Source organism: Macaca thibetana, chromosome 11, assembly GCF_024542745.1.
Source record: "Macaca thibetana thibetana isolate TM-01 chromosome 11, ASM2454274v1, whole genome shotgun sequence".
NCBI classification, from domain to species: domain Eukaryota; kingdom Metazoa; phylum Chordata; class Mammalia; order Primates; family Cercopithecidae; genus Macaca; species Macaca thibetana.
In genome coordinates, this window is record NC_065588.1 from 45,517,978 (window position 1) to 45,545,938 (window position 27,961).

Below are 27,961 nucleotides of genomic sequence, written 5' to 3' on the forward strand. Positions count from 1 at the left end.
CTCCCAAAGTGCTGGGATTACAGGCTTGAGCCACCGCGCCCGGCCTGATTGTGGGTCTTAATACCCTTCCATGAGAGGGTCCCACCCTATAACCTGGGAGAAGCAATGCTGGTATCTTTAAGCTTCTGTAAAAACCCAAGACGACAGGGCTCAGTGAGCTTCCAGACAGCTGAACACATGGAGGCTACCGGAGGGTGGTGGGCCCAGGGAGGGCATGGAAGCTCCATACCCCTTCGCCCATATCTTATCCTACCTACCCTCTTCATTGGTATCCTTTGCAATATATTTTATAATAAACTGGTAAATGTGTCTCCCTCAGTGTTGTGAACTGCTCCAAAAAACTAATCGAACCCAAAGAAGGGGTCGTGGGAGCCTCAACTTGAAGCCAGTGAGTCAGAAGTTCTGGAGGCTGAACTTGTGACTGGTGTGTGTGGGGTTGGAGTTGGGGGGTAGGGCAGTCTTGGGGACTGAACCCTCAACCTGTGGAATCTGACACTATCTCTGAGTGATAGTATAGGAACTGAGGACACCCAGCTAGTATCTGCTACTTGGTGTGGGGAAATCCTCCACACATTTGGTCACAGAAGTCATCTTCTGTTTGATGATTGTTGTGGTTTGAGAGTAGAAAAACAGTTTGAAGAGAATTTTTCTCTATACATATATAAGATACTTGTATCTAAAACTTATAAAGAACTCTTACATCTCAATAATAAAAAGACAAATAATGAAATTTTAGGCTGGGTGCAGTGGTTCACGTCTCTAATCCTAGCACTTGGGAGGCTGAGGCAGGAAGATCACTTGAGCCCAGGAGTTTGAGGCCATCCAGGGCAACACAGTGAGACCCCATCTCTTTTTATTTGCTTGTTTTGGAGACAGAGTCTCACTCTGTCACCCAGGCTGGAGTGCAGTGGTGCAATCTCAGCTCACTGCAACCTGCAACTTCCCCATCCTGGGCTCAAGTAATTCTCATGCCTCAGCCTCCCGAGTAGCTGGGATTACTGGTGCATACGGCCACACCCAGCTAATGTATGTCTTTTATTTTTATTTATTTATTTATTTATTTATTTATTTTGAGACGGAGTCTCGCTCTGTTGCCCAGGCTGGAGTGCAGTGGTGCGATCTCAGCTCACTGCAAGCTCCGCCTCCCGGGTTTACGCCATTCTCCTGCCTCAGCCTCCCGAGTAGCTGGGACTACAGGCGCCCGCCACCTTGCCTGGCTAGTTTTTTGTATTTTTTAGTAGAGACAGGGTTTCACCGTGTTAGCCAGGATGGTCTCGATCTTCTGACCTCGTGATCCGCCCATCTCGGCCTCCCAAAGTGCTGGGATTACAGGCTTGAGCCACCGCGCCCGGCCGATTTTTGTATTTTAGTAGATACTGAAGTTTCACCATATTGGCTAGGCTGGTCTCAAACTGACCTCAAGTGATCTGCCCGCCTCGGGCTCTCAAAATTCTGGGATTACAGACATGAGGCACCATGCCCGGCCAAGATCCCATCTCTAAAACATAAAATAAAAATTTAAAATGGGCAAAGGATCTAAATATAGACTTCTCCAAAGAAGATACACAAATGACCAATAAGCACGAGTAGATACTCAGGTCTTTAGCCATCAGAAAATGCAAATCAAAACCCCAGTGAGATACCACTTCACACCCACTAGGATGGCTATAATAAAAGAAGACAGAAAATAACAAGTCTTAGTGAGGATGTGGAAAAATTGGACCTTCTTACACTACTAGTAGGAATGTAAATGATATAACCACTTGGAAAAATAGCTTGGCAGTTCCATGAAATATTAAACAAGCTATAGTAAGACCCAGCAATTCCACTTCTAGGTATATACTCAAGATAAATGAAAACATATGACTGCACAAAAACGTGTACACAAAAATTAACAGCAATATTATTCATAATAGCTAAAAAATATAAACAGTCCATCAATTAATAAAATGTATATGTATATAATGGAATATTATTTGGCAATAAAAAGAAGTATTGGCCAGGCGCGGTGGCTCACACCTGTAATCCCAACACTTTGGGAGGCAGAGGCGGGCGGATCACAAGGTCAGGACTTTGAGACCAGCCTGGCCAATATGGTGAAAGCCTGTCTCTATTAAAAATTCAGAAATTAGATTGGCATGGTTGTGCATGCCCTGTAGTCCAGCTACTCAGGAGGCTGAGGCAGAAGAATCGCTTGAACCCGGAAGGCGGAGGTTGCAGTGAGCCAAGATCCCGCCACTGCCCTCCAGCCTGAGTGACAGAGCAAGACTCCATCCCGCCCCGCCCCCGCCCCCCCAAAAAAGAAATGAAGTATTGGCCGGGCGCGGTGGCTCAAGCCTGTAATCCCAGCACTTTGGGAGGCCGAGACGGGCGGATCATGAGGTCAGGAGATCGAGACCATCCTGGCTAACCCGGTGAAACTCCGTCTCTACTAAAAAATACAAAAAACTAGCCGGGCGAGGTGGCGGGCGCCTGTAGTCCCAGCTACTCGGGAGGCTGAGGCAGGAGAATGGCGTGAACCCGGGAGGCGGAGCTTGCAGTGAGCTGAGATCCGGCCACTGCACTCCAGCCTGGGCGACAGAGCGAGACTCCGTCTCAAAAAAAAAAAAAAAAAAAAAAAAAAAAAAAAAAAAAAAAAAAAAAAGAAATGAAGTACTGATACATTCTACAACATAGATGAACCTTGAAAACATTGTGCTCGGCCTGACACAGTGGCCCCTATGATCCTAGCACTTTGGGAGGCCGAGGCAGGCGGATCACCTGAGGTCAGTAGTTCTAGACCAGCCTGGCCAATGTGGTGAAACTCCATCTCTACGAAAAATACAAAAATTAGCCGGGCATAGTGGCGCGTGCCTGTAATTCCAGCTACTTGGGAGGCTGAGGTTGGAGAATTGCTTGAAGCTGAGTGGCAGAGGTTGCAGTGAGTTGAGATCGTGCAATTGCACTTCAGCCTGGGTGACAAAGCGAAATTCTGTCTCAAAAATAAATAAATAAAAATAAAAAATAAAACTGTGTTAAGATAAAGAAGCCCTATATTACATGATTCTATTTGTATAAAATGTATGGAATAAGCAAATTCATAGGGACAGAAAGAGGATTACTGTGTTTGCCATGAGCTAGTGCAAGGAGATAATGGGGAGTGACTGCTAATGAGTGCAGAGTTTGAGCTTTTGATGAATGATGAAATTAAATTCTGGAATTAGATAGTGAAAAGACAAATATAAAATTTTAAAAGGACAGATATTGCACAAGCTGATGAATATACTAAAAACTTTATACACTAAAGGGTGAATTTTATGGTGTGTATATTATATGGCATGTATATCAACTAAGAATACAAAGAGATTGCTATATTCTAAAATTTCATGCCCTGGTGGTGGTCTTCATAACAATTTAGATCATTGAAATGGAAATATTTCCAAAATAGATGTACTTGAATGGATTAGGAAAAGAAGAAAGAAGCCAGTTATGAATGCCTGCGTATTGTATGCTTCCTTCTACATGAAATGTCTGGAATAGGGAAATACATAGAGACAGAAACTAGATTAGTGGTTGCCTAGAGATAGTGGTTGCCTAGGTTACAGAGTTTTTTAGGGGGTGATGAAAATGTTCTAAAATTGTGGTGATCACACACCTCTGAATATACTAAAAGCCATTGAATTGTATACTTTTTAAAAACTTTTTTTTAACTTTTTTATTTTTATTTTTATTTTTTTTGAGATGGAGTTTCTGTCACCCAGGCTGGAGTGCAGTGGTGTGATCTCAGCTCACTGCAACCTGCACCTCCCGGATTCAAGCGATTCTTCCACCTCAGGCTCCCAAGTAGCTGGGACTACAGGAGTGTGCCACCATGCCTGGCCAATACTCTTAATATTTGATAAAGATCCTATTAGACATCTCTCTAAGCATATATACATATATAATGTCACAGCCTAATCTAGAAACTAGTTTCTAGATGAAAGTCACAGTCTTTTTGTAATGTAATATCAGAAGTGACATTGCATCTTTGCTCAGATGGTGCTTGAAATTCTCTTCCTGGAGATTTCTTTAAAAGTTGAATCTTGGCCTGGCGCGGTGGCTCAAGCCTGTAATCCCAGCACTTTGGGAGGCTGAGACGGGCGGATCACGAGGTCAGGAGATCGAGACCATCCTGGCTAACACGGTGAAACCCCGTCTCTACTAAAAAATACAAAAAACTAGCCGGGCGAGGTGGCGGGCACCTGTAGTCCCAGCTACTCGGGAGGCTGAGGCAGGAGAATGGCGTAAACCCAGGAGGCGGAGCTTGCAGTGAGCTGAGATCCGGCCACTGCACTCCAGCCCGGGCGACAGAGCGAGACTCCGTCTCAAAAAAAAAAAAAAAAAAAAAAAAAAAAAAAAAAAAAAAAATTTTTTTTTTTTGTTAGAGAGACTGAGTCTTGATATGTTGTGCAGGCTGGTCTCAAACTCCTGGCCTCAAGCGATACTCCTGCCTCAGTCTCCCAAAATGTTGATATTATGGGCTTGTGCTACTATCCATGGCAAGTATCATTTTCCTTTACTGCTGTTTCCTACCTCCTTACTCCATTCACCAGATGGAAGCCTGCCCTATGTCTCAGGTTTTTTTTGGTTTTGTTTTTTGTGTTTTTTTTGAGACAGGGTCTTGCTCTGTCATCTAGGCTGGAGTGCAGTGATATGATCATGGCTCACTGCAGCCTTGCACTCCTGAGCTCAAGGGATCCTCCTGCCTTGGCCATCTGAGTAGCTAGGACTGCAGGGCTGTGCCACCACACCCAGCTAATTAAAAAAAAAATTGTTTTGACTGGGCACATTGGCTCACAGCTGTAATACCAGCACTTTGGGAGGCCAAGGCAGGTGAATCACTTGAGGCCAGGAGTTTGAGACTAGCTTGGCCAACATGGTGAAACCCCATTTCTACTAAAATAAAATTAAAGGCCAGGCTCGGTGACTTACGCCTGTAATCCCAGCACTTTGGGAGACTAAGGTGGGTGGATCACGAGGTCAAGAGATCGAAACCATCCTGGCCAACATGGTGAAACACCATCTCTACTAAAGATACAAAAATTAGCTAGGCATGCTGGCATGCGCCTGTAGTCCCAGCTATTTGGGAGGCTGAGCCAGGAGAATCACTTGAACCCAGCAGGCGGAGGTTGATGTGAGCCAAGATCGCACCACTGCACTCCAGCCTGGCGGCAGAGGCTGTCTTAAAAAAACAAAAAACAATTAAAAAAAAATTTTTTTTTGAGACAAGGCCTCCCAAAGTGCTGGGATTACAGGCATGAGCCACTGCACCCAGTCTCAGTCAATTTTTTTTTTTTTTTTTTTTTTTTTTGAGACAGAGTTTTGCTCTTATTGCCCAGGCTGGAGTGTAATGGCGTGATCTCGGCTCACCGCAACCTCTGCCTCCCAGGTTCAAGTGATTCTCCTTCCTCAGCCTCCTGAGTAGCAGGATTACAGGCATGTGCCACCACGCCTGGCTAATTTTGTATTTTTAGTAGAGGCAGGGTTTCTCCATGGTAGTCAGGCGGGTCTCAAACTCCCGACCTCAGGTGATCCGCCTGCCTTTGCCTCCCAAAGTGCTGGGACTACAGGCATGAGCGACCATGCCTGGCCGCCTCAGTCAATTTTGATCCACTCTACCAGCTATGTTCTAACTCAGCTGCAAATCACAGTCACTTCCACAATGGCTGCACCATTTATGGTAAGTGAGTCCATCCACTTGGTTCGCGTACGAAACTATATCTTGACCAAATATAGAACTTTGGATCTACTTTTGTTCACTTTTCTTTATATAATTTTTGTATGTATATTTTCAGATGTTCATATGTATATATTTAAGTGAAAACTTTTGGCCTACTTCTCAAATCTACCGACTTGCTTCAGAGCAGTGGAAAGATGGTCCAATAAATTATCTGATTTTTTATCTTAGGCATCCATTTCCATTATATTTCTATAAAGCATATAATCTTTCACTTAATTGCCAAATTCAAAGCTACACCCTGTTTACATATAATTCTTTTTTTTTTTTTTGGAGGCAGAGTCTCGCTCTGTTGCCCAGGCTAGAGTGCAGTGGTGCAATCTTGGCTCACTGCAGCCTCCATCTCCCCAGTTCAAGAGATTTTCCTGCCTCAACCTCCCATGTAGCTGGGACTACAGGCATGTGTCACCACACCCAGCTAATTTTTGTATTTTCAGTAAAAACAGGGTTTCACTATCTTGACCAGGCTGGTGTTGAACTCCTGACCTCATGATCCACCCATGATCCACACTTGGCCTGCCAAAGTGCTGGGATTACAGGCGTGAGCCACTGTGCCGGGCTAATTTACATATAATCTTAAATATAGTACTGATAATTATACAAAACACACTGAAGCCAGGCACAGTGGCTCACATCTATAATCCCTGCACTTTGGGAGGCCAAGGCAGGAGGACCACTTGAGTCCAAGAATTTGAGACCAGCCTGAGCAATATAGCTAGACCCTATCTCTACAAAGTTTTTTTTTTTTTTTAATTAGCCAGGTGTGGGTGTGTGCACCTGTAGTCCTAGCTACTCAGTGGGCTGAAGTAGGAGCATTGCTTAAGTCCCAAATTTGAAGTTACATTGAGCGATGATTTTGCCACTGCAGCCCAGCCTGGGCAAGAGAGCAAGAAGACCTTGTCTCTAAAAAAATAAAAATAAATGTAAAAAAAAACTGAAACAAATACATTTATGAGGGATTTCCTAAATAATTTTTATTATTTCATTTATTTAGGTTAGTGGTTATAATTGTTTTGGATAATCTCATGAAAACAGTATACAGTAGGCCGGGCGCAGTGGCTCAGGCCTGCATTCCCAGCACTTTGGGAGGCCAAGGTGGGGGGATCATGAGGTCAGGAGATCAAGACCATCCTGGCTAACACGGTGAAACCCCATCTCTGTTAAAAAATACAAAAAAATAGTGGGGCGTGGTGGCGGGTGTCTGTAGTCCCAGCTACTGGGGAGGCTGAGGCAGGAGAATGGCGTGAACCTGGGAGGCGGAGCTTGCAGTGAGCCAAGGTAGAGCCACTGCACTCCAGCCTGGGCGCAAAGCAAGACTCCGTCTAAAAAAAAAAAGAAAAAAAAAGAAAACGGTATACAGTATTCTCTCTCTAGATGTGCATATAAGCCCTGTTTCAGTTTTCTATTGCTGTACAACCAACCACCCAAAACTGATTGAATTAAAACCATCATTTATTATTTCTCATGATTCCATGTGGTATGTCATCTGGTTCACTCATGCAGGTGTGCTGAGCTGGGAGTCCAGCTGGGTCTGGAGTGTCCAAGATGATTTCACTCACATATGTGAGGCCTTTGTGCTGGCTGTTGGATAGGGTGGGGTGGTTCTTTTTCACACGTCCTCTCTCTTTCTCTTCACATAGTCTCTCATCCATTGTTACTCTAGCTCAAGTTTCTTAAATGGTGGCTTTCTTTTAAACAGGCTGGGCTTGATGCTCACTCCTGTAATCTCAGCAGTTTGGGAGGCCAAGGCAGAGGATCACTTGAGGTCAGGAGTTTGAAACCAGCCTGATTAACATAGTGAGATGCTATCTCTCTGTGTATATATATAAAAAACAATAACAACAACACAACTGCCAGGTTTCTTAAGTGCTTGACCTGGGTCTAGCACAGCTTCACTTTTGCACATTCTATTTGTCAAAGTCATCACAAGCCAGCTAGGGTTTAAGGAAAGGGGAACAGATTCCATCTCTCTATGGGAGAATAAGCCTATACCTACAGGGATGAAAGGAATGGTTAGGAGCTATCTTTGGAGAAAACTTATCATGAACATATACACACAGAATTTTGCATACAGCTTTAGGATAGTTCCCAAACCATGAGAGCTATCTATGAAGTACCTGTGCTTTTCTGAGCCCTGAGTTAAGAACCCCTGTTTTAAACTATAAAGCAATTGTGGTTTATCCCAGGAATGCAAGGTTGGTTTCATATTCAAGAGAAAAAAGGAGAAAACCCATATAATCATTTTAATAGATGCACACAGAAAAATAATTTGACAAAATCTAACATCCATTTACCAAAAACAAACCAACCAACCTCTCAGCAAACCAGGAAACTAGAGAACTTCCTCCATCTGATAGAGTGTCTGTGAAAACTGACAGCTAACATCATACTTAATGGTAAAGGATATCTGCTCTCATCACCTCTAGTAATTAAGAATGAACTGCTGCTTTAGATACTCGAAATTCTATTTCTGAATTAAGTTGGATAATCAAAGGCCTACTTGCCTGGAGTGCACTATATAGGCTTCTGGTGGAATAACTTTTTTTTATGGGATATACTCTGGTACCTTCCACAGTCTGTATTGAATACTAGTATAATGGCTCAAGCCTGTAATCCCAGCACTTTGGGAGGCTGAGACGGGCGGATCACAAGGTCAGGAGATCGAGACCATCCTGGCTAACACGGTGAAACCCCGTCTCTACTAAAAAATACAAAAAGCTAGCCGGGCGAGGTGGCGGGCGCCTGTAGTCCCAGCTACTCGGGAGGCTGGGGCAGGAGAATGGCGTGAACCCGGGAGGCGGAGCTTGCAGTGAGCTGAGATCCGGCCACTGCACTCCAGCCCGGGTGACAGAGCGAGACTCCGTCTCAAAAAAAAAAAAAAAAAAAAAAAAAAAAATACTAGTATAAAACTTAGCCCTATACACTGCTGTTCAGAGTGAAACTGTATCATCAAATATAACCTGGTGCTGTTTTATGATAGTCTCAAAATCAATCAACCAATTAGTCAATAATTTTAAAAAGTTTAAAAAGAATCTGGCAGCACATTGGAAGGATAATCACTATGATCAAGTTTTTTCGTTTTTTTGTTTTTTTGTTTTTGAGACAGAGTCTTGCTCTGTCACTCAGGCTGGTGTGCAATGACGCGATCTGGGCTCACTGCAACCTTGGCCACCCGGGTTCAAGCAATTCTAGTGCCTCAGCCTCCCAAGTAGCTGGGACTACAGGTGCACACCACCACACCCAGCTAATTTTTTTTTTTTTTTTTTTGAGATGGAGTCTTGCTCTGTCACCCAGGCTGGAGTGCAATGGTGTGATCTCAGCTCACTGCAACCTCCACCTCCCAGGTTCAAGCGATTCTCCTGTCTCAGCCTCCTGAGTAACTGGAATTACAGGTGTGTGCCACCATGCTTGGCTAATTTTTGTATCTTTAGTAGAGATGGGGGCTTCACCATGTTGGCCAGGCTGTTCTCGAACTCCTGACCTCAGGTGATCCACCTGCCTCGGCCTCCAGACATGAGCCACAGCACCTGCCCTATTTTTTTTTTTTTTTTTTTTTTTTTGAGATGGAGCCTTCCTCTGTCGCCGGGCTGGAGTGCAGTGTCACGATCTTGGTTCACTGCAACTTCTACCTCCTGAATTCAAGCGATTCTCCTGCCTCGGCTTCCTGAATAGCTGGGACGACAGGCGCACACCACCTCGCTCAGCTAATTTTTGTATTTTTAGTAGAGACGGGGTCTCACCATGTTGTCCAGGATGGTCTCAATCTCTTGCCTCCTCAGCCTCCCGAAGTGTTGGGATTACAGGCGTGAGCCACCACACCTGGCCTAATTTTTTTTTTTTAATAGAGTTGGGGTCTTCCTATGTTGCCCAGGCTGGTCTTGAACTTCTAGCCTCAAGCGTTCCACCCACTTCAACCTCCCAAAGTGCTGGGATTACAGGCGTGAGCCACCATGCCCAACCCCAAGTTTTTTATATTAGACATGCAATGAGCATTCAATATTAGGAAATCTTTTAAAATAACTCATTATAATATGTTGAGGGGAAAAGTCATATGTTAATCTCCAAATATTGCTGAAAAGACATTCAATGAAATTCAACATCTGTTCTGATTAAAAATTTTAATAATATAGAAATAATGTAAATATTCTCGTATTGAGATACTTTCCATATATTGAGAAAAAATATTTATTTATATATTTGTTTAGAGACAGGGTCTTGCTCTGTTGCCCAGGCTGGAGTGCAGTAGTGCAATCATGGCTCACTGCAGCCTCAACCTCCCAGGCTCAAGCGATCCTCCCACTTCAACCTCCCAAAGTGATGGGATTATAGGCTCACACCTGTAATCCCACGTCTGGCCCAGAAAAAATTTATAAAACATGGATCTCAAGGGCAAAAACTACATTCCAATTAAAGGTATAATAAAGGATAGGATGGGCACCATAGCCAGCATTATTTGTTGTTGTATTTTTGAATATGAAGGAAATAATGTACACATGAGAAATAAAACTTACAATGGTCTTAGGATAAAATAATTTTTGCAGTTAATTTTTTTACATTTTAATTATTCCACTATTCTTTTTTTTTTTTTTTTTTGAGACGGAGTCTGGCTCTGTCACCCAGGCTGGAGTGCAGTGGCGCGATCTCGGCTCACTGCAAGCTCCGCCTCCCGGGTTTACGCCATTCTCCTGCCTCAGCCTCCCGAGTAGCTGGGACTACAGGCGCCCGCCACCTCGCCCGGCTAGTTTTTTGTATTTTTTAGTAGAGACGGGGTTTCACCGTGTTAGCCAGGATGGTCTCGATCTCCTGACCTCGTGATCCGCCCGTCTCGGCCTCCCAAAGTGCTGGGATTACAGGCTTGAGCCACCGCGCCCGGCCTTTTTTTTTTCTTTTCTTGAGATGGAACCTTGCTTTGTTGCCCAGGCTGGATTGCAGTGGTACAACCTCGGCTCACTGCAACCTCTGCCTCCCAGGTTCCAGCGATTCTCCTGCTTCAGCCTCCAGAGTAACTGGGATTACAGGCACGCGCCACTACGCCCAGCTAATTTTTGTATTTCTTTTTTCTTTTTTGAGACAGAGTTTCACTCTTGTTGCCTAGGCTGGAGTGCAGTAGTGTGATCTCGGCTCACTGCAACTTCTGCCTCCCAGGTTCAAGCTATTCTTCTGTCTCAGTCTCCCGAGTAGTTGGGATTACAGGCACCCACCACCATGCCTGACTAATTTTTTCTGTATTTTTAGTAGAAATGGAGTTTCACCATATTGTCCAGGCTGGTCTCGAACTCCTGACCTCAGGTCATTCACCCACCTCAGCCTCCCAAAATGCTGGGATTATAGGCGTGAGCCACCGTGTCTGACCAATTTCAGTATTCTTATATCTTCATGGATTAAATGGTGGGATAAAAATGTTTTAACATTGGCCGGTCATGGTGCCTCACACCTGTAATCCTAGCACTTTGGGAGGCTAAGACAGGCAAATTGCTTGAGCCCAGGAGTTCGAGAACAGCCTGGGAAACATGGTGACCCCCTGTCTCTACAAGAAACAACAATAACAACAATAACAACAAATTAGCTGGGAGTGGTGGCATGATCCTGTAGTCCCAGCTACTTGGGAGGATGAAATGGGAGGATCACCTGAGCCTGGGAAGTCTGCAGTCAACTGAAATAGCACCACTGCACTCTAGCCTAAGCAACAGAATGAGACTCTGTCTCAAAAATATATATAAAAATAAAGTGTTTTGGCCGGATATGGTAGCTCACCTCTATAATCCCATTTCTTTGGGAGATCGAGGCGGGTGGATCACCTGAGGTCAGGAGTTTGAGACCAGCCTTGCCAACATGGTGAAACCCCATCTCTACTAAAAATACAAAAATTAGCTGGGCGTGGTGGTGGGCACCTGTAATCCCAGCTACTCAGTAGGCTGAGGCAGGAGAATCACTTGAACCCGGGAGGCAGAGGTTGCAGTGAGCTGAGATTGTGCCATTGTACTCCAGCCTGGGCGACAATAGCAAAACTCCGTCTCAAAAAAAAAAAAAAAAAAAAAGTGTTTTAATATTAACAATCCAATTTAAAAATGGACAGAGAACTTGAAAAGGCATTTCTCCAAAGAAGATATACAAATGGCTAATAAGCAAACAAAAAGATGGTCAACATTACTAATCATTAGGGAAATGCAAATTAAAACTATAACCACTTCATATTAGAATGGCTTCTATTAAAAAAATAAATAAATAAATAATAAACCTGGGGAATATAGCAAGACCCTGTCTCTACAAAAAATGCAAAACTTAGCCTAGTGTGGTGGCATGCTTGGAGTCCAAACTACTCAGGAGGCTGAGGCAGGAGGATCACTTGAGCCCTGCAGTTAGAGGTTACAGTCAGCTATGATCTCACCACTGCACTCCAGCCTGGGTAACAGAGTGAGACTTCATTTCTTTTTTTTTTTTTTTTTTGAGACGGAGTCTTGCTCTGTCGCCCAGGCTGGAGTGCAGTGGCCGGATCTCAGCTCACTGCAAGCTCCGCCTCCTGGGTCTACGCCATTCTTCTGCCTCAGCCTCCCGAGTAGCTGGGACTACAGGCGCCCACCACCTCGCCCGGCTAGCTTTTTGTATTTGTTTAGTAGAGACGGGGTTTCACTGTGTTAGCCAGGCTGGTCTCGATCTCCTGACCTTGTGATCCGCCCGTCTCGGCCTCCCAAAGTGCTGGGATTACAGGCTTGAGCCACCGCGCCCGGCCGAGACTTCATTTCTTAAGAAAACCACACACACACTCAGAAAATAAAATCTAGCAATTCTACTTCTGTGTACATACGCAAAAGAACTGAAAACAGGATCTGGAAGAGATCATTTTATACCCATATTCATAGCAGCATTATTCACAAAAGTCAAAAGGTGGAAGCAATTCAAGTGTCCATGGATGAATGAATGAGTAAAAAAAAAAAAAAAAAAAAAAAAAAAAAAAACAACTTGTGTATACACACAATATAATATTATTCAGCTTTAAAAAGGAAGTAAGTTCTGACACATACTACAACATGGATGAACTTCGAGGACATTGTGCTAAGTGAAATAAGCCAGTCACAAAAAGTACAAATACTGTATGATTCTACTTATGTAAGGTACCTAGAATAGTGAAATTCATAGAGACAAAGTAGAATGGTGTTTGCCAGGGGCTGTGGAGAGGGAGAATGATAAGTTGTTTGACAGGTATAGAGTTTAAGTTTTGTAAGATGAAAGAATTCTGGAGATTGGTTGCACAACAAGTGAATATATTTAGCAATACTGAACTGCACACTTCAAGAATTGTTAGGGTGGCTGGTGCACTTGCTCACGCCTGTAATCCAACATTTTGGGAGACTGAGGTGGGAGGATCACTTGAGCTCAGGAGATGGAGACCAGCCTGGGCAACATGGCAAAACTCTGTCTCTACAAAAATACAAAAATTAGCCAGGCATGGTGGCTCATAGATCTGTGGTCCCGGCTACTCTGGAAGCTGAGGCAGGAGGATTGCTTGAACCTGGGAGGCAGAAGTTGCAGTGAGCCAGATCATGCCACTGCAGCCTGGGCAACAGAGTAAGACCCTGTCTCAAAAAAAAAAAAAAAAAAAAAAAAAAAAAGAAAGAAAGAGAGAATTCCCCTTTCTATAGTTAAGACACCAACCTGATATTTGGTTAAATATTTGTTTCATTTTGTTTTCCATTTTTAAGGATTTTTTTCCACCTTAACTTAATTCTGTCTTGTGTAACACGGTTACGTTTCTATAGTTAAATGATAACCACAAATGCATCAGAAGAAGTGCAGTTAGATCATGTTCTCTCCCCATTGGCAATCATTTTTCTTAGTACTTGATTTATGCTTCCATTGTTTGTTTCTACAATTGTGGTAAGATATGTATATAATAGGCCGGGCGTGGTGGCTCACACCTGTCATCCTAGCATTTTGGAGGTTGAGGCAGGAGGATCGCTTGAGTCCAGGAGTTGGAGACGAGCCTGGGCAACATAGTGAGACCCTGCCTCTACAAAATATACAAAAACATTAGCTGGGCATGGTGGCGTGGTCCCAGCTACTTGGGAGGCTGAGGTGGATCACTTGAGCCTGAGGTTGCAGTGAGCTGAGATCATGCCACTGCACTCCAACCTGGGTGACAGAGTGAGACCCTGTCTCAAAAAAAAAAAAAAAAAAAAAATATATATATATATATATAAAAAATAACAGTTCCCATTATAACATTTTTTTTTTTTTTTTTTTTTTTTTTTTTTTGAGACGGAGTCTTCCTCTGTCGCCGGGGCTGGAGTGCAGTGGCCGGATCTTGGCTCACTGCAAGCTCCGCCTCCCGGGTTCACGCCATTCTCCTGCCTCAGCCTCCCCAGTAGCTGGGACCACAGGTGCCCACCACCTCGCCCAGCTAGTTTTTTTTTTTTTTGTATTTTTTAGTAGAGACGGGGTTTCACCGTGTTAGCCAGGATGGTCTCGATCTCCTGACCTCGTGATCCGCCCGTCTCGGCCTCCCAAAGTGCTGGGATTACAGGCTTGAGCCACTGCGCCCGGCCCATTTTTTTTTTTTTTTTAAAGACGGAGTCTTGCTCTGTCACCCAGGCTGGAGTGCAGTGGCCCGATCTTGGCTCATTGCAGCCTCCGCCTCCGGAGTTCAAGTGATTCTTCTGCCTCAGCCTCCCAAGTCCTGGGACTTCAGGCACTCGCCACCACACCTGGCTTATTTATTTATTTATTTATTTATTTATTTATTTATTTATTTTAGTAGAGACAGGGTTTCACCATATTGGCCAGGCTGGTCTCAAACTCCTGACCTTGTGATCCCTCCACCTTGGCCTCCCAAAGTGCTGGGATTACAGGCATGAGCCACCACGCCTGGCTTAACAATATTTTTTAGAATCAGTCGTCAGTGTCTCACTATGTTGCCCAGTCTGGAGTGCAGTAGCTATTCACAGGCACAATTAAAGCACATTACAGCCTCAAAATCCTGGTCTTAAGTGGGACTCAAGCAATCATCCTGCTGGAGTAGCTGATAATACAGTCTGGCACCATCACACCTGGCAGCATTTTAGCAATTTTTTTTTTTTTTAATTGAGACAGAGTCTCCCTCTGTCACCCAGGCTGGAGTGTAGTGGCATGATCTCGGCTCACTATAAGCTCTGCCTCCCGGGTTCACGCCATTCTCCTGCCTCAGCCTCCCCAGTAGCTGGGACTACAGGCGCCCGCCACCACGCCCAGCTAATTTTTTTGTATTTTTAGTAGAGAAGGGGTTTCACCATGTTAGCCAGGATGATCTCGATCTCCTGACCTCATGATCCGCCTGCCTCGGCCTCCCAGAGTGCTGGGATTACAGGCGTGAGCCACCGCGCCCGGCCCATTTTAACAATTTTTAAGTGTATAATTCAGTAGCAGCACAAAGTACATTTGGATTGTTGTGCAAGCGTCACTATTAGCTATCTCCAGAACTTTTTCATTATCCCAAATTAAAACTCTGTAACCATTAAACAATTATTATCTGCTGGGCTTGGTGGCTCATGCCTGTAATCTCAGCACTTTGGGAGGCCAAGGTGGGCAGATCGCCTGAGGTCAGGAGTTTGAGACCAGCCTGGGCAACATAGCAAAACCTCTCTCTAGTAAAGATACAAAAATTAGCTAGGCGTGGTGGCAGGCGCCTGTAATCCCAGCTACTCTGGAGGCTGAGGCAGGAGAATTGCTTGAACCCAGGAGATGAAGTTTGCAGTAAGCCGAGCTCATGCCACTGCACTCCAGCCTGGGTGACAGTGCAGGACTCCATCTTAAACAACAATAACAACAAACCATAACTCTTTATTACCTCCTTCCTCCTTGCCTCTGGTAATCACTATTCTGCTTTTTGTCTATGAATTCGACTCATCTAGGTATGTCATATAAGTGGAATCATACAATATTTATCCTTTTGTTTCTGACATTTCATTTAGCATAATGTTTTCAAGGTTCATTTATGTTGTATATGTGTCAGGATTTAATTCTTTTTAAAAGCTGAACAATATTCCATTGTAAATATACACCATATTTGGTTTATTCATTTGTCTATTGATAGGGCTGTTTCTACATTTTGGCTACTGTGAATAATGCTACTATGAACATGGGTGTACAAATATTTATTTGAGTCTCTGCTTTCAGTTCTTTGGGATATATATGTAGAAGTGGAATTGCTGGATCATATGGTCATTCTATGTTTTATTTTTTGAGGAACTACCATACTGTTTTTCTTTGGAGGGGAAGACAAAGTTTCAATATTTTGCCCAGGCTGGGCTTGAACTCTTGATCCTCCTGCCTCAGCTCTGTGAGTAGCTAAGACCACAGCGACATGCCACCATACTCCATATTTTGTGTTTTCTTTTTTTTAATTTTTTCTTTGAATTGAGACGGGGTCTCCCTATGTTGCCCAGGCTGGTCTTGAACTACTGAGCACAGGGGATCTGTCTGCTTCAGCCTCCCAAAGTGCTGGGATTATAGGTGTGAGCCACCTTGCCTGGTGCATATATTTCCTTTTTCTTTTTTCTTTCTTTCTTTTTTTTTTTTTGAGGCAGAGTCTTGCTCTGTCACCCAGGCTGGAGTGCAGTGGTGCGATCTCGGCTCACTGCAAGCTCTGCCTCCCGGGTTCACGCCATTCTCCTGCCTCAGCCTCCTGAGTAGCTGGGACTACAGGCGCCCGCCACCATGCTCTGCTAATTTGTATTTTTAGTAGAGACAGGGTTTCACAGTGTTAGCCAGGATGGTCCCGATCTCCTGACCTCATGATCCGCCCGCCTCGGCCTCCCAAAGTGCTGGGATTACAGGCATGAGCCATGGTGCCCTGTCCAGTCTCAGGTATTTCTTCATAGCAACGTGAAAATGAACTAATACATATCCCAGAACCAGAAAATGTGAGAGTAGGAAAACAATTTACTGTCCTTGGGAACAGATAGACTTTTGGTCAGTCGGACTAGAGCAGAGCTCTATTGTTGGACAAATCCTAAGTTCAAAACATTTTATGTGTTGGCGCTGATGCATGCAATTGCACTATTAGTGTTTTATTATTTGACGTTATTGGCCCATATTAACTTGGAGAATTAACTTTCAGATATTTAATTAACACATTAGAGTGAATAAATGTATCAGGCTTTTCCAACAAGACATTCAGCCTAATATAGGTTTGGAAAGAAGGTAAAGAACTAAGTCTAGCATAGGGCTGCTTGCTTGGAGAGTAGATTTGTTTTGGAAACCCTGGGCAGAGGAGGCATAATGGCGGTAGACACATACCAAGGAGCAGAGGGCACAAGAAAAGGTGATGCATTTGGAATATTCACCATTTTATGTTAGTTACATAAGATCCAGCAGCCAACCAGATTTTGGTTATGTGTTACCAACTTTCAACTCTAAAAAGTACTGGCAGTTTAAATAACTTTATTATAATAATGAGGTAAAAACTTAAGAATAGTATGAGCCAGGAACAGTGGTTCACACCTGTAATCCCAGCACTTTAGGAGGCCGAGGCGAGCGGATCACTGGAAGTCAGGAGTTTGAGACCAGCCTGACCATCATGGTGAAACCCAGTCTCCACTAAAAATACAAAAATTAGATGTGGTGGTGGATGCCTATAATCCCAGCTACTTGGGAGGCTGAGGCAGGAGAAGCTCTTGAACCCAGGAGATGGAGGTTGCAGTGAGCCCAGATCACACCACTGCACTCCAGCCTGGGCAACAGAGCAAGACTCCATCTCACACACACAAAAAAAAAAAAAAAAAAAAAGTACGTGATGCTCTGTGATGGTAATCTTTAGATATACATTTTATGTTTCACAAATAAAAGTTTTAAATTCCTAAGATACTTTAAAACACAAACGTCACGTCATAGGATATGTATAAACCACAGGCAACACTTATTCTTTATTCTCAATGCACTAAATAAAATTTCAGACACCCAGATAGAAAACACAGGACTGAATTCATTTAAGACAGGGAATACTTTATTCAAAACCCATCACAGAAATGGACAGCTTGGGTCTGTAACAAAGCATTCATGTTTTAGAGCATAGGTCAGTAATTGTATATAAGAGCATACACTGCTACATACAAATTAACTGAGCAGACCACAACTTTTCAACGTTTAAAACAGAATAAGCTTCCCTGTAAAAGCAGCACCTTTGTGACATTTTAACTTTAGTATTCCTCTCCTTCTTCCTCACCCTCTCCTTCAACAGAATCCACACCAACCTCCTCATAATCCTTCTCAAGGGCAGCCATGTCTTCACGGGCCTCTGAAAACTCGCCTTCCTCCATCCCCTCACCAACATACCAGTGAACAAAGGCACGCTTGGCATACATCAGGTCAAACTTGTGGTCCAGGCGAGCCCAGGCCTCAGCAATGGCTGTGGTGTTGCTCAGCATGCACACAGCTCTCTGAACCTTGGCCAGGTCTCCACCAGGCACCACAGTGGGAGGCTGGTAGTTGATGCCAACCTTGAAGCCAGTGGGGCACCAATCCACAAACTGGATGGTACGCTTGGTCTTGATGGTGGCAATGGCAGCATTGACATCTTTGGGAACCACATCACCACGGTACAACAGGCAGCAAGCCATGTATTTACCATGGCGAGGGTCACATTTCACCATCTGGTTGGCTGGCTCAAAGCAAGCATTGGTGATCTCTGCTACAGAAAGCTGTTCATGGTAGGCTTTCTCAGCAGAGATGACAGGGGCGTATGTGGCCAGAGGGAAGTGGATGCGGGGGTAGGGCACCAGGTTGGTCTGGAATTCTGTCAGGTCAACATTCAGGGCTCCATCAAATCTCAGGGAAGCAGTGATGGAGGACACAATTTGACCTATTAACCTATTCAGGTTAGTATAGGTTGGACGCTCAATATCAAGGTTTCTACGACAGATGTCATAGATGGCCTCATTGTCTACCATGAAGGCACAATCAGAGTGCTCCAGGGTGGTGTGGGTGGTGAGGATGGAGTTGTAGGGCTCAACTACAGCTGTGGAAACCTGGGGCGCTGGGTAAATGGAGAACTCCAGCTTGGACTTCTTGCCATAATCAACTGAGAGACGTTCCATGAGCAGGGAGGTGAACCCAGAACCAGTTCCCCCACCAAAGCTGTGGAAAACCAAGAAGCCCTGAAGACCGGTGCACTGGTCAGCCTATTACAAAAGAGAGAAACAGAGGAAAGGTTAAGTTTTTGTTCTTTGTAGTACAATCATAGGAAATATATTTTCACTTTTCATACATCTCCCAGGATTTAGATCTTATTTTGACAAATGCTTTTTAAAAAATTCTCATTAACATTTACAAAATGATACCAAATAGTTCATTTTAACTGATAAAAACCCCACAAGAACTACTCATTCCACTCTTTATTAAAATAACAGTTCAATTCTGTTTGAAAAAAAAAAAAAGCAGTATTTCAAATGTGTTCTTTAGGCTCATTAATTTACTTTATTCTTGAAAAGAAACATACCAGCTTACGAATTCGGTCCAACACAAGGTCAATGATCTCCTTGCCAATGGTGTAGTGCCCTCGGGCATAGTTATTGGCAGCATCTTCCTTGCCTGTGATGAGCTGCTCAGGGTGGAAGAGCTGGCGGTAGGTGCCAGTGCGAACTTCATCTGGAGAAGGAGGGAGAGAAGGATGGAGGGAGTGGGTGAGTGGGTGACTAGCGGAGCCCCCCAGGACAGACCTCCTGTCCCAGCATCCTGGGATCTCACTTGGGTTACTGAGGTCAACTCACCAATGACCGTGGGTTCCAAGTCTACAAACACGGCCCGGGGCACATGCTTGCCAGCGCCCGTCTCACTGAAGAAGGTGTTGAAGGAATCATCTCCTCCCCCAATGGTCTTGTCACTTGGCATCTGACCATCGGGCTGGATGCCGTGTTCCAGGCAGTAGAGCTCCCAGCAGGCATTGCCAATCTGGACACCAGCCTGGCCAACATGGATGGAGATGCACTCACGCTGTGGGAAGGAAAAGTGAAAAAATTGTAAAATTAAGGCGTATTAGCATTTCAAACTTTTAGTAAACTTTTAAAAATATTTCTAATAATATACAGATATTTTTCAAAATTATTTGAGGTCACATCCCTAGCACGATACAAAGATTAAGGAAAATGACCTGCTGCAAATGCTGCATATGGGTGTGGTCTGAATAATGATGTCGCCTTGGCCCTGTTCAGCACATGGTACCAGCCCATTGTGCCTACTACCATGCTTGAATAGAAGACTTTTCATATTTAAAAAGTATTCAGTATTCAAAGCACAAATTTTGTAAAATGAAGTAAATTCAATTATGACATAATTGGGATTAATTTTACTGTTTTCTTCCCTTTTAAATAAAGAAGAAAGTTTCTTCTGAATAGGACTGACTTGATATTATAACATGGACATCTGTACTGCAGCTGAGGCAAGAAGCCACACCCTTCTGCAGTCTGTCTGCAGAATCCATCAATACAAGGGGTTTAGACAAGGTCTGCTTCTGCCTTCTGCATTGCTGCATTGCTGTATTTGCTGTGCCTGGTGCTAGCCTGTACTGTCTGCTACATTATTTAACAGAGCAAGCTCTATTTCCAGCAACTGCCTACATGATCTCATTGTGCTGTTTTGCCAGTTTTCCTCCTCTGACCCCGCCCGGGACCATGTGCCTGAATTGAAATGAATTAATGAAGATGCACTAGAACAAAAGACAACGGGATGCGGAGTATAATTCTTCTTTGTCTGTAGCAATTTCATTCCTTTTTTTTTAAAAAAAAAAGGTTTTTCCAGATCTTCTCCACTGTAAAAGCTGAAAAATTATCCGTATCTTAAAACACACACACACACACACACACACACACACACACACACACACACACACACACACACACACACACAGGTTCCTAAGTTAGAAACAAGCATCACATGAAAAGGTACCAAACAAAGAATAAAAGCCCAGTGGAACGATAGTGAAATATTTATTTAAAACAACAAAATAGTATTTTAATCCTGAGATTCTCTACCCACCACATAATATTCATATTCTTTGCATCCAATAGAGGTTTTCTTCTCTGTGGTCTTTAGGGCTACCACTTTCATTGTCTATTCGCTGATGTGGTGGAGGCGGGGCGGAGGGGGGCGGCGGGGAAGGGCGTTTCCCTGGTCCTGACCATCAGGGTACCCTGGGGCTCACAAAGTGGGCTTTCTCCCTCGCTGAACGAGCAGCACGCACACACACACACACACACACACACACACGACCATCAGGGTACCCTGGGGCTCACAAAGTAGGCTTTCTCCCTCGCTGAACGAGCAGCACGCGCGCACACACACACACACACACACACACACACACACACACACTTCAGTCGGTCAGGGCAGGGCGTCCCCAGACCAGACATTAAAGAGTTTGTCAAGTGAATTGTGATTTTGCTCAAGAGAAAAAAAAAAAGGTCATCTTAATTATAATAGCGAAGAAAACCCTTTTGGAGCCTACAGTTCCGCAATGATGAAAAGTTTTTTTTAAGTCAGCTCCTGACAGAGGAGGTTTAGTGAGGGCGAACCCCGCCCAGTGGCTCCAACGCCATAGAACCCAGAAACAAACAACCCCGCCCCTGCGCCGCCCTGACACCCGCTGCCGGGGGCTCCAGTAGAAACTCACCATGTTTCCCCGGGAATGTGTGGTTATCTTTCCAAAACGCCAACGACCGCGAGGGGTCTTCCCACGCTAACCCCAGGCTGCGCTTTGTTCCCGTTCCCCCTCCCACATCCCCCAGCTCGCCCAACGCCCCCGCTCTTTTTGGGTGCCTCCTCCTCTCCCGGTCCCCAGAGAACGAGGCGAGACAGAAAGGGGCCCCTCGGCGTCTGCGAAACCGTGCGCACAGACACTGGACCCAGCCGGGACGCCCGAGACCCCTCGGTCGCGGCAGACGGGCTGCCCGCGACCCCGAAAGGCTGTAGGACAACACAGGCGCCCAGGCGCCGCCTTTGTTCCTCCCCAGCGCTCTGCAGCGCCCTGGGCGCCGTCCTGGCCGGGTTCCTGCACCCGCACTGCGGCGGCGGCGGAGCTGGAGGATTTGGGGTAAAGCTAAACCTCACAAAACACACCACCACCCTCGCCCAGAGAGCTTACGAAAGAAAAGAGCTTAAAGATTTTCCAAGTAGAGCCTGGGGGCGCTGACTCCACCCAACGGCCACAAAGAGCCAAAGCCGATTCTCACCATGGTTGCTGCTTCGCGACTGCAGAGCAGATGGCGGAGACAAGGAGGAGAAGGTTGTTGCTTCTTACAGCGCGACTCTTAGGCGGTCGATGTAAGAGAACCTGCGGCACATGGGCGGATGCGGCTCCATATATACAACTCGGTCACCATGGGGATGGGCCGGGGCCTGTTCCTGTTGGTCCAGACCCCCAATCTGCCCAGAGAAGCCAGGACAGGAGACTGGTGATTGGTGCAAACGACGTGGGATGAGGTAATCTCTCCCCCACCCCTTTTTCTCTAGCATCCGTAGACTGTTTGCATCCTTTAGACAAAGAGACCGTGCAGAAGCATTCTGCCGAGCATCCATTATGGGGTGGGGTCGGGGAGGGGCGGAAGAAGAAAGGGGACTGGGGTTGGAAGACTTTATGTTGCTTAAACCTCAAAATGCAGTTAAAATTATCTATGTGAGGTTTTTCCCCCTACCCTTAATAACAGATTTATGTTCAGATTAAATATTTAAAGGAAAATTACTGCCAGCCCCTCCCTCGCAGTATATTAAACTCGACTACATTTTGTTAGGGTTCAATATCTCTAATTGCTTTAAAAATAAAGTGGGAGAGAAAATGGGCGTAATGCTCAAAACGGTCTGGGTAATTGTGATTTTTTTTTAATTTAAAAAAAAGATTTAGTCATACAGTCATTCAAAATGGTTTCTCAGGTTCAACTAACTTATTTTCAGAGCTTCTTTTGCAGGCACACGCACACTCGAATAGCTAAATAATACTGGAAGATGGAAATAATAACCATACTAAATAAAGAAGCGAACAAATAGTTCTAACATGGCAATAATGAACAGCAAGTGCACGTAGAGTAGTTATAATAGTTTACTAGAGGTATTCCTTTATGAGAAGTCTATGTAACACATTTTGTGTGGTGCATTGTCCTTTGGAATGAATCATCTTTCCTGATATAAAATTGGGAAAATACAAGGAGAAATAATTGAGCTCAGAAGTTAGTACTACATGTGTGCAGTTACATATCTGCACTGGACTTTTGTCTGGAAAGTAACAAGCAAAATAATAGTAATAACCAAGACACCAAATTAAAAAGAAGAAGAGAATAATATAATGTAAAAAGAAGACTATTTTGCAATGTTGCCTCCATCTACAGACAACTGTGAAACATCAGCTCAATAACTGCATTTCCTTTTTATGCAGTTCTTATGTCAATTTGGTAAATATCCTCCTGCGAGTGGGCTTCTGACTGTGGGAATTTTAGCCAGCCTCACACCCTTGCTATTCAACTAGAGACTCTGGTGGTTGCTCAGTTGCCCCTTGGGACAAAAAGGCTTTGCTTTCACCCCTAGGAAATAAATTGGAGTAACATTGTCTTGCTATTTAGAAAGGCTCCATTCTCAGCAACGATGGGCTATGCAGAGTGAGTCACTGGATTTCGTACCACTGGATGTTGGTGATGAAATTTCAGAGGTAAGTAAGTTTGGCCACTAAAGTTGGAAATTTATTTTTTACAAATAATTTTTCCTTTTGGTTTTCAGCGGCAGATTTTCAGGGTGGGCAGCAACTACTCACACAGCACTCTGCGGAGCCCATTCATTCCTGCCAGGCTGGCAGGCTGAGCAGGGCGTGGGAGGGAGGGACTTGAGAATACAGCTGCTGCAGGTTGTGGTGTGACAATGGCGACCACGAATTTTTCTAGCCTGCCATCCACAGTTCTGCTTTACTTGTTCAATTTTGCTTCAGTAATATTTTCTGGAAAAAAAATAATATCCAAAATGCAAAAATCATTTTATCTACTTGTTACATATTTCCTAGGAAAAAATAATATTCAACATCATCTTATCTCCACCTCTTTAGCAAAAAAAACAAAAAAACAAAAAAACAAAGAAAGCATATTTCAGAAGAGACAGGAGGATTAGGTATTTGAATGCTTCTTTCAGAACCCAGAAATATATTTAACAAAAATAAGAATTAAATGGCATAAGGAAGCCTAAGGATTAATAAGTAGCTCATTCAAAATACTTTCACAATTTTAATCATAAAATATATCAGACACTATTGGACCATAGCAACATGTACAAGTCTTTTTGGAATGAGAAGCAGAGCTTTGAATATTATTTTCTTTACAATATAAAAAGATTAATTGAGAAATATGTTATTTACCCAATAGTCTCATTTCTTTATGCAATTTCCCAAGATTAAATAAAAGAGAGGAGTGTTCACGTGGTTGATTCTTTGTAATTCTATCTCAGAGCCATTCTGTTCCTTATGTAAATGAGGGTTATTCCTTCTGCTTGGGCATATATAACAAGACCTAGGTCAGAAATAGACTATTTGAGCACTGATAATCTCAAATATATAAACAAAAGATCAGGGGATATAACTAATCTATAATTTTTGTTCCTTATTATCTGATTTAATAGCACACAAACTGTGGAAAGCAAAACTATTTTTCTTTACTAGTTCACCTCTTATTTTTATTGCCATTTTAAAAAACTTGACATCAATATACATGTACAAATATTCTGCTAATGGATTCATTCTTGTACACAGTAAGATTAGCATAAAACATTCTTCTTTCATAGTATTTATAGAATTTTAATCATTTATTTACATGTCTACATTTCTCCTCCATTAAAATGTAAGTCCTAGTTCCTGCCAAAGTGCCTAACTACAGTAGATGTTATACACCACGTTTGTTCAGTTAAATGAATAGCTCTCTGCACAGTTTCCTTCCTTCCTTCCTTCCTTCCTTCCTTCCTTCCTTCCTTCCTTCCTTCCTTCCTTCCTTCCTTCCTTCCTTCCTTCCTTCCCTCCTTCCTTCCTTCCTTCCTTCCTTCCTTCTTTCTTTCTTTCTCTCTCTCTTTCTTTCTTTCTTTTTTTTGAGATGGAGTCTCGTTCTGTCGCCCAGGCTGGAGTGCAGTGGCACGATCTCGGCTCACTGCAACCTCCGCTTCCCAAATTCAAGTGATTCTCCTGCCTCAACCTCCTGAGTAGCTGGGATTACAGGTGCTGGCCACCATGCCCGGCTAATTTTTGTGTTTTTCGTAGAGATGGGGTTTCGCCATGTTGGCCAGTCTGGTCTTGAATTCCTGACTTCAGGTTATCCACCTGCCTCAGCCTCCTAAAGTGCTGGGATTATAGGTGTGAGCCACGGTGCCCAGCCTTTGCAGATTTTCATTATCTATTATCATGCTTAGTAATGTAAAGATATTAGCCAGAGTGGTGGTTTACTCCTGTAATCCCAGCACTTTGGGAGGCCAAGGTGGGTGGACCACCTGAGGTTTAGGAGTTTGAGACCAGCCTGGAAAACATGGTGAAACCCTGTCTCTATCAAAAATATAAAAATTAGCTCGGGTGCGGTGGCTCACGCCTGTAATCCCAGCACTTTAGGAGGCTGAGGAAGGGGATTATTTGAGGTCAGGAGTTCGAGACCAGCCTGGCCAACATGGTGAAACCCCACCTCTACTAAAACAAAACAAAACAAAACACCAGCCAGGTGTGGTGGCTCGTGCCTGTAATCCCAGCTGTTGTGGAGGCTGAGGCATAAGAATCACTTGAACTTGGGAGGCGGAGGTTGCAGTGAACTGAGATCATACCACTGCACTCCAGCCTGAGTGATAGAATGAGACTCTGTCTTAAAAAAGAAGATATTTAATTAAGTATTTTACCATTTATAATCAGCAAGCATTTACTGCCAACCCAAGACCATCCTAGGTGGTAAAGAGTTCAGAGGTAATAGCATGGTCTCTTTTCTCTAGAATCTTCCAATTTATTGGAATAATTGAGACACGTACATTCCTATAGGTTTGAGAATGACATGAACGTGTGTGTGTTTGGAGAGGGACCATGCAATAGATCCCAGTAGAGAGGATCTATTTCATGACTCCATGTATCATAACTTATGAGGGAAACAAGAATTGTCGAACACTTTTTTTTTTTACATCTTCACCTCCTATTCATCCCTAAATCCATTTCAAACTGGATTCTGCTCCTATCACTCCTTTAAACTAAATTGCCTCCATGTTTGTTTTTTGTTTGTTTGTTTGTTTTTGAGATGGAGTCTCGCTCAAGTGCAGTGTCGTGATATGGGCTCACTGCAGCCTCTGCCTCCTGGGTTCAAATGATTCTCCTGCCTCAGCCTCTCAAGTAGCGGGGATTACAGGTGCCCACCACCATGCCCAGCTAATTTTTGTATTTTTAGTAGAGACAGGGTTACCCCGTGTTGACCAGGCTGGTCTCGAACTCCTGGCCTCAAGTGACCAATTTGCCTCAGCCTCCCAAAGTGCTGAGATTACAGGCGTGAGCCACCATGCCTGGTCTATCTTAGTTGTTAAATCCACTGGACACATTGTAGTTCTTGTTGACCTGTGACAGGCTTTGTCACAGTTGACTATTATCTCCTTCAAGACACTTTCTTCCCTTAGCCTCAAAAACTCTACATTTTCTGGGTTTCTCTCCTACATTTTTGTTTCCAGTCAGTCTCTGCTGGATCGTCCTCCTTTCCCTAATCTTCAAATGTTGGAATTCCTCAAGCTTCAGTTCTAGACCTTTTCCTCATTTTATTCTATGTGGTCTCATACATTTTTAGTGGATGGCAAGTGCATTCATTCCCAAGGCTTCAAATCCTTCCTATATGCCGATGACTTCTTTTATTTATTTATTTACTTTTACTTTTTTTTTAGAGACAGGGTCTTGCTATATTGCCTAGGCTGGTCTCAAACTCCTGGCCTCACGTGATCCTCCTACCTCAGCCTCCCCACCCAGTAGCTGGGATTACAGGTAGGAGCCACTGTGCCTGGTGCTGATGACTTCCTTTTTTTTTTTTTGAGATGGAGTTTCACTCTTGTCACCCAGGCTGGAGTGCAATAGCATGATCTCGGCTCACTGCAACTCTGCCTCCCAGGTTCAAGCGACTCTTCTGCCTCAGCCTCCGGAGTAGCTGGGATTACAGGCGCCACCACCACGCCCAGTTAATTTTTGTATTTTTAGTAGAGACTGGGTTTCACCATGCTGGCCAGACTGGTCTTGAATTCCTGACCTCAGGTGATCCACCTGCTTTTGCCTCCCAAGGTACTGGGATTACAGGTGTGAGCCACCTTGCCCGGCCTGATGACTTCCTGATATCTCTTCCTAGCCTCAGATCATATAGTCAATTTCCAGTCTCTGTCTTGTTTCCTCAGGTATCTCAAATTGAACTAATGTTTATTTATTTATTTATTTTTTTTTTTTATTTAGAGACAGAGTCTTGCTGTTGCCCAGGCTGGAGTGCAATGGTGCTATCTTGGCTCATTGCAACCTCTGCCTCCTGGGTTTAAGTGATTCTCCTGCCTCAGCTTCCCGAGTAGCTGGGATTACAGGCACATACTGCCATGCCTGGCTAATTTTTTGTATTTTAGTAGAAATGGGGTTTCGCCGTGTTGTCCAGGCTGGTCTCGAGCTGCTGAACTCAGGCAATCCACCCACCTTGGCCTCCCAAAGTGTTAGGATTACAGACGTGAGACTGTATATGTTTATAATGGAAGATTTTATTAGAAATGGTGGCTCTTGAATAGAATGGGAGTGGAATAAGTACTCTAAATAGGAAAAATAACATTAGGAAAGATACAGTATAATAATGAACTGTTGGCCGGGCGCGGTGGCTCAAGCCTGTAATCCCAGCACTTTGGGAGGCCGAGGCGGGCGGATCACAAGGTCAGGAGATCGAGACCACAGTGAAACCCCGTCTCTACTAAAAATACAAAAAATTAGCCGGGCGCGGTGGCGGGCGCCTGTAGTCCCAGCTACTCAGGAAGCTGAGGCAGGAGAATGGCGGGAACCCGGGAGGCGGAGCTTGCAGTGAGCCGAGATCGCGCCACTGCACTCCAGCCTGGGCAACAGCGTGAGACTCCGTCTCAAAAAAAAAAAAAAAAAAAAATAATAATAATAATAATAATGAACTGTTGCCTGGATAAAGGAGGACAAAGAAATTGGCTTGATTAAGGCATTCGAGGGTGGGTAAGTGATGTGTTATA

The 27,961-nt window shown here is 44.1% G+C and overlaps 2 protein-coding genes across 8 annotated transcripts in view; both read right to left on the bottom strand.

Moving 5' to 3' along the window:
* Window positions 1-27,961, bottom strand: part of LOC126930834 (tubulin alpha-1B chain) — a 284,282-nt gene that overhangs the window by 40,101 nt on the left and 216,220 nt on the right. The gene's annotated exons all lie outside the window — the stretch shown is intronic.
* Window positions 17,715-27,961, bottom strand: part of LOC126930835 (tubulin alpha-1A chain) — a 421,509-nt gene continuing 411,262 nt past the window's right edge. For 3 of the 6 annotated variants that reach the window (XM_050748368.1, XM_050748371.1, XM_050748369.1), the window contains exons 2-5: window positions 21,952-22,056; window positions 19,495-19,717; window positions 19,224-19,372; window positions 17,715-18,906 (exon numbers count right to left, since the gene is read on the bottom strand). In XM_050748368.1, the coding sequence (XP_050604325.1) occupies window positions 17,926-18,906; window positions 19,224-19,372; window positions 19,495-19,717; window positions 21,952-21,954 (1,356 nt within the window). In that variant the 5' untranslated portion in view covers window positions 21,955-22,056 and the 3' untranslated portion in view covers window positions 17,715-17,925. Of the gene's footprint in view, window positions 18,907-19,223; window positions 19,373-19,494; window positions 19,718-21,392; window positions 21,524-21,951; window positions 22,057-27,961 lie in introns of those variants that run through there. The other 3 variants (XM_050748372.1, XM_050748373.1, XM_050748374.1) reach the window with 2 other exon arrangements.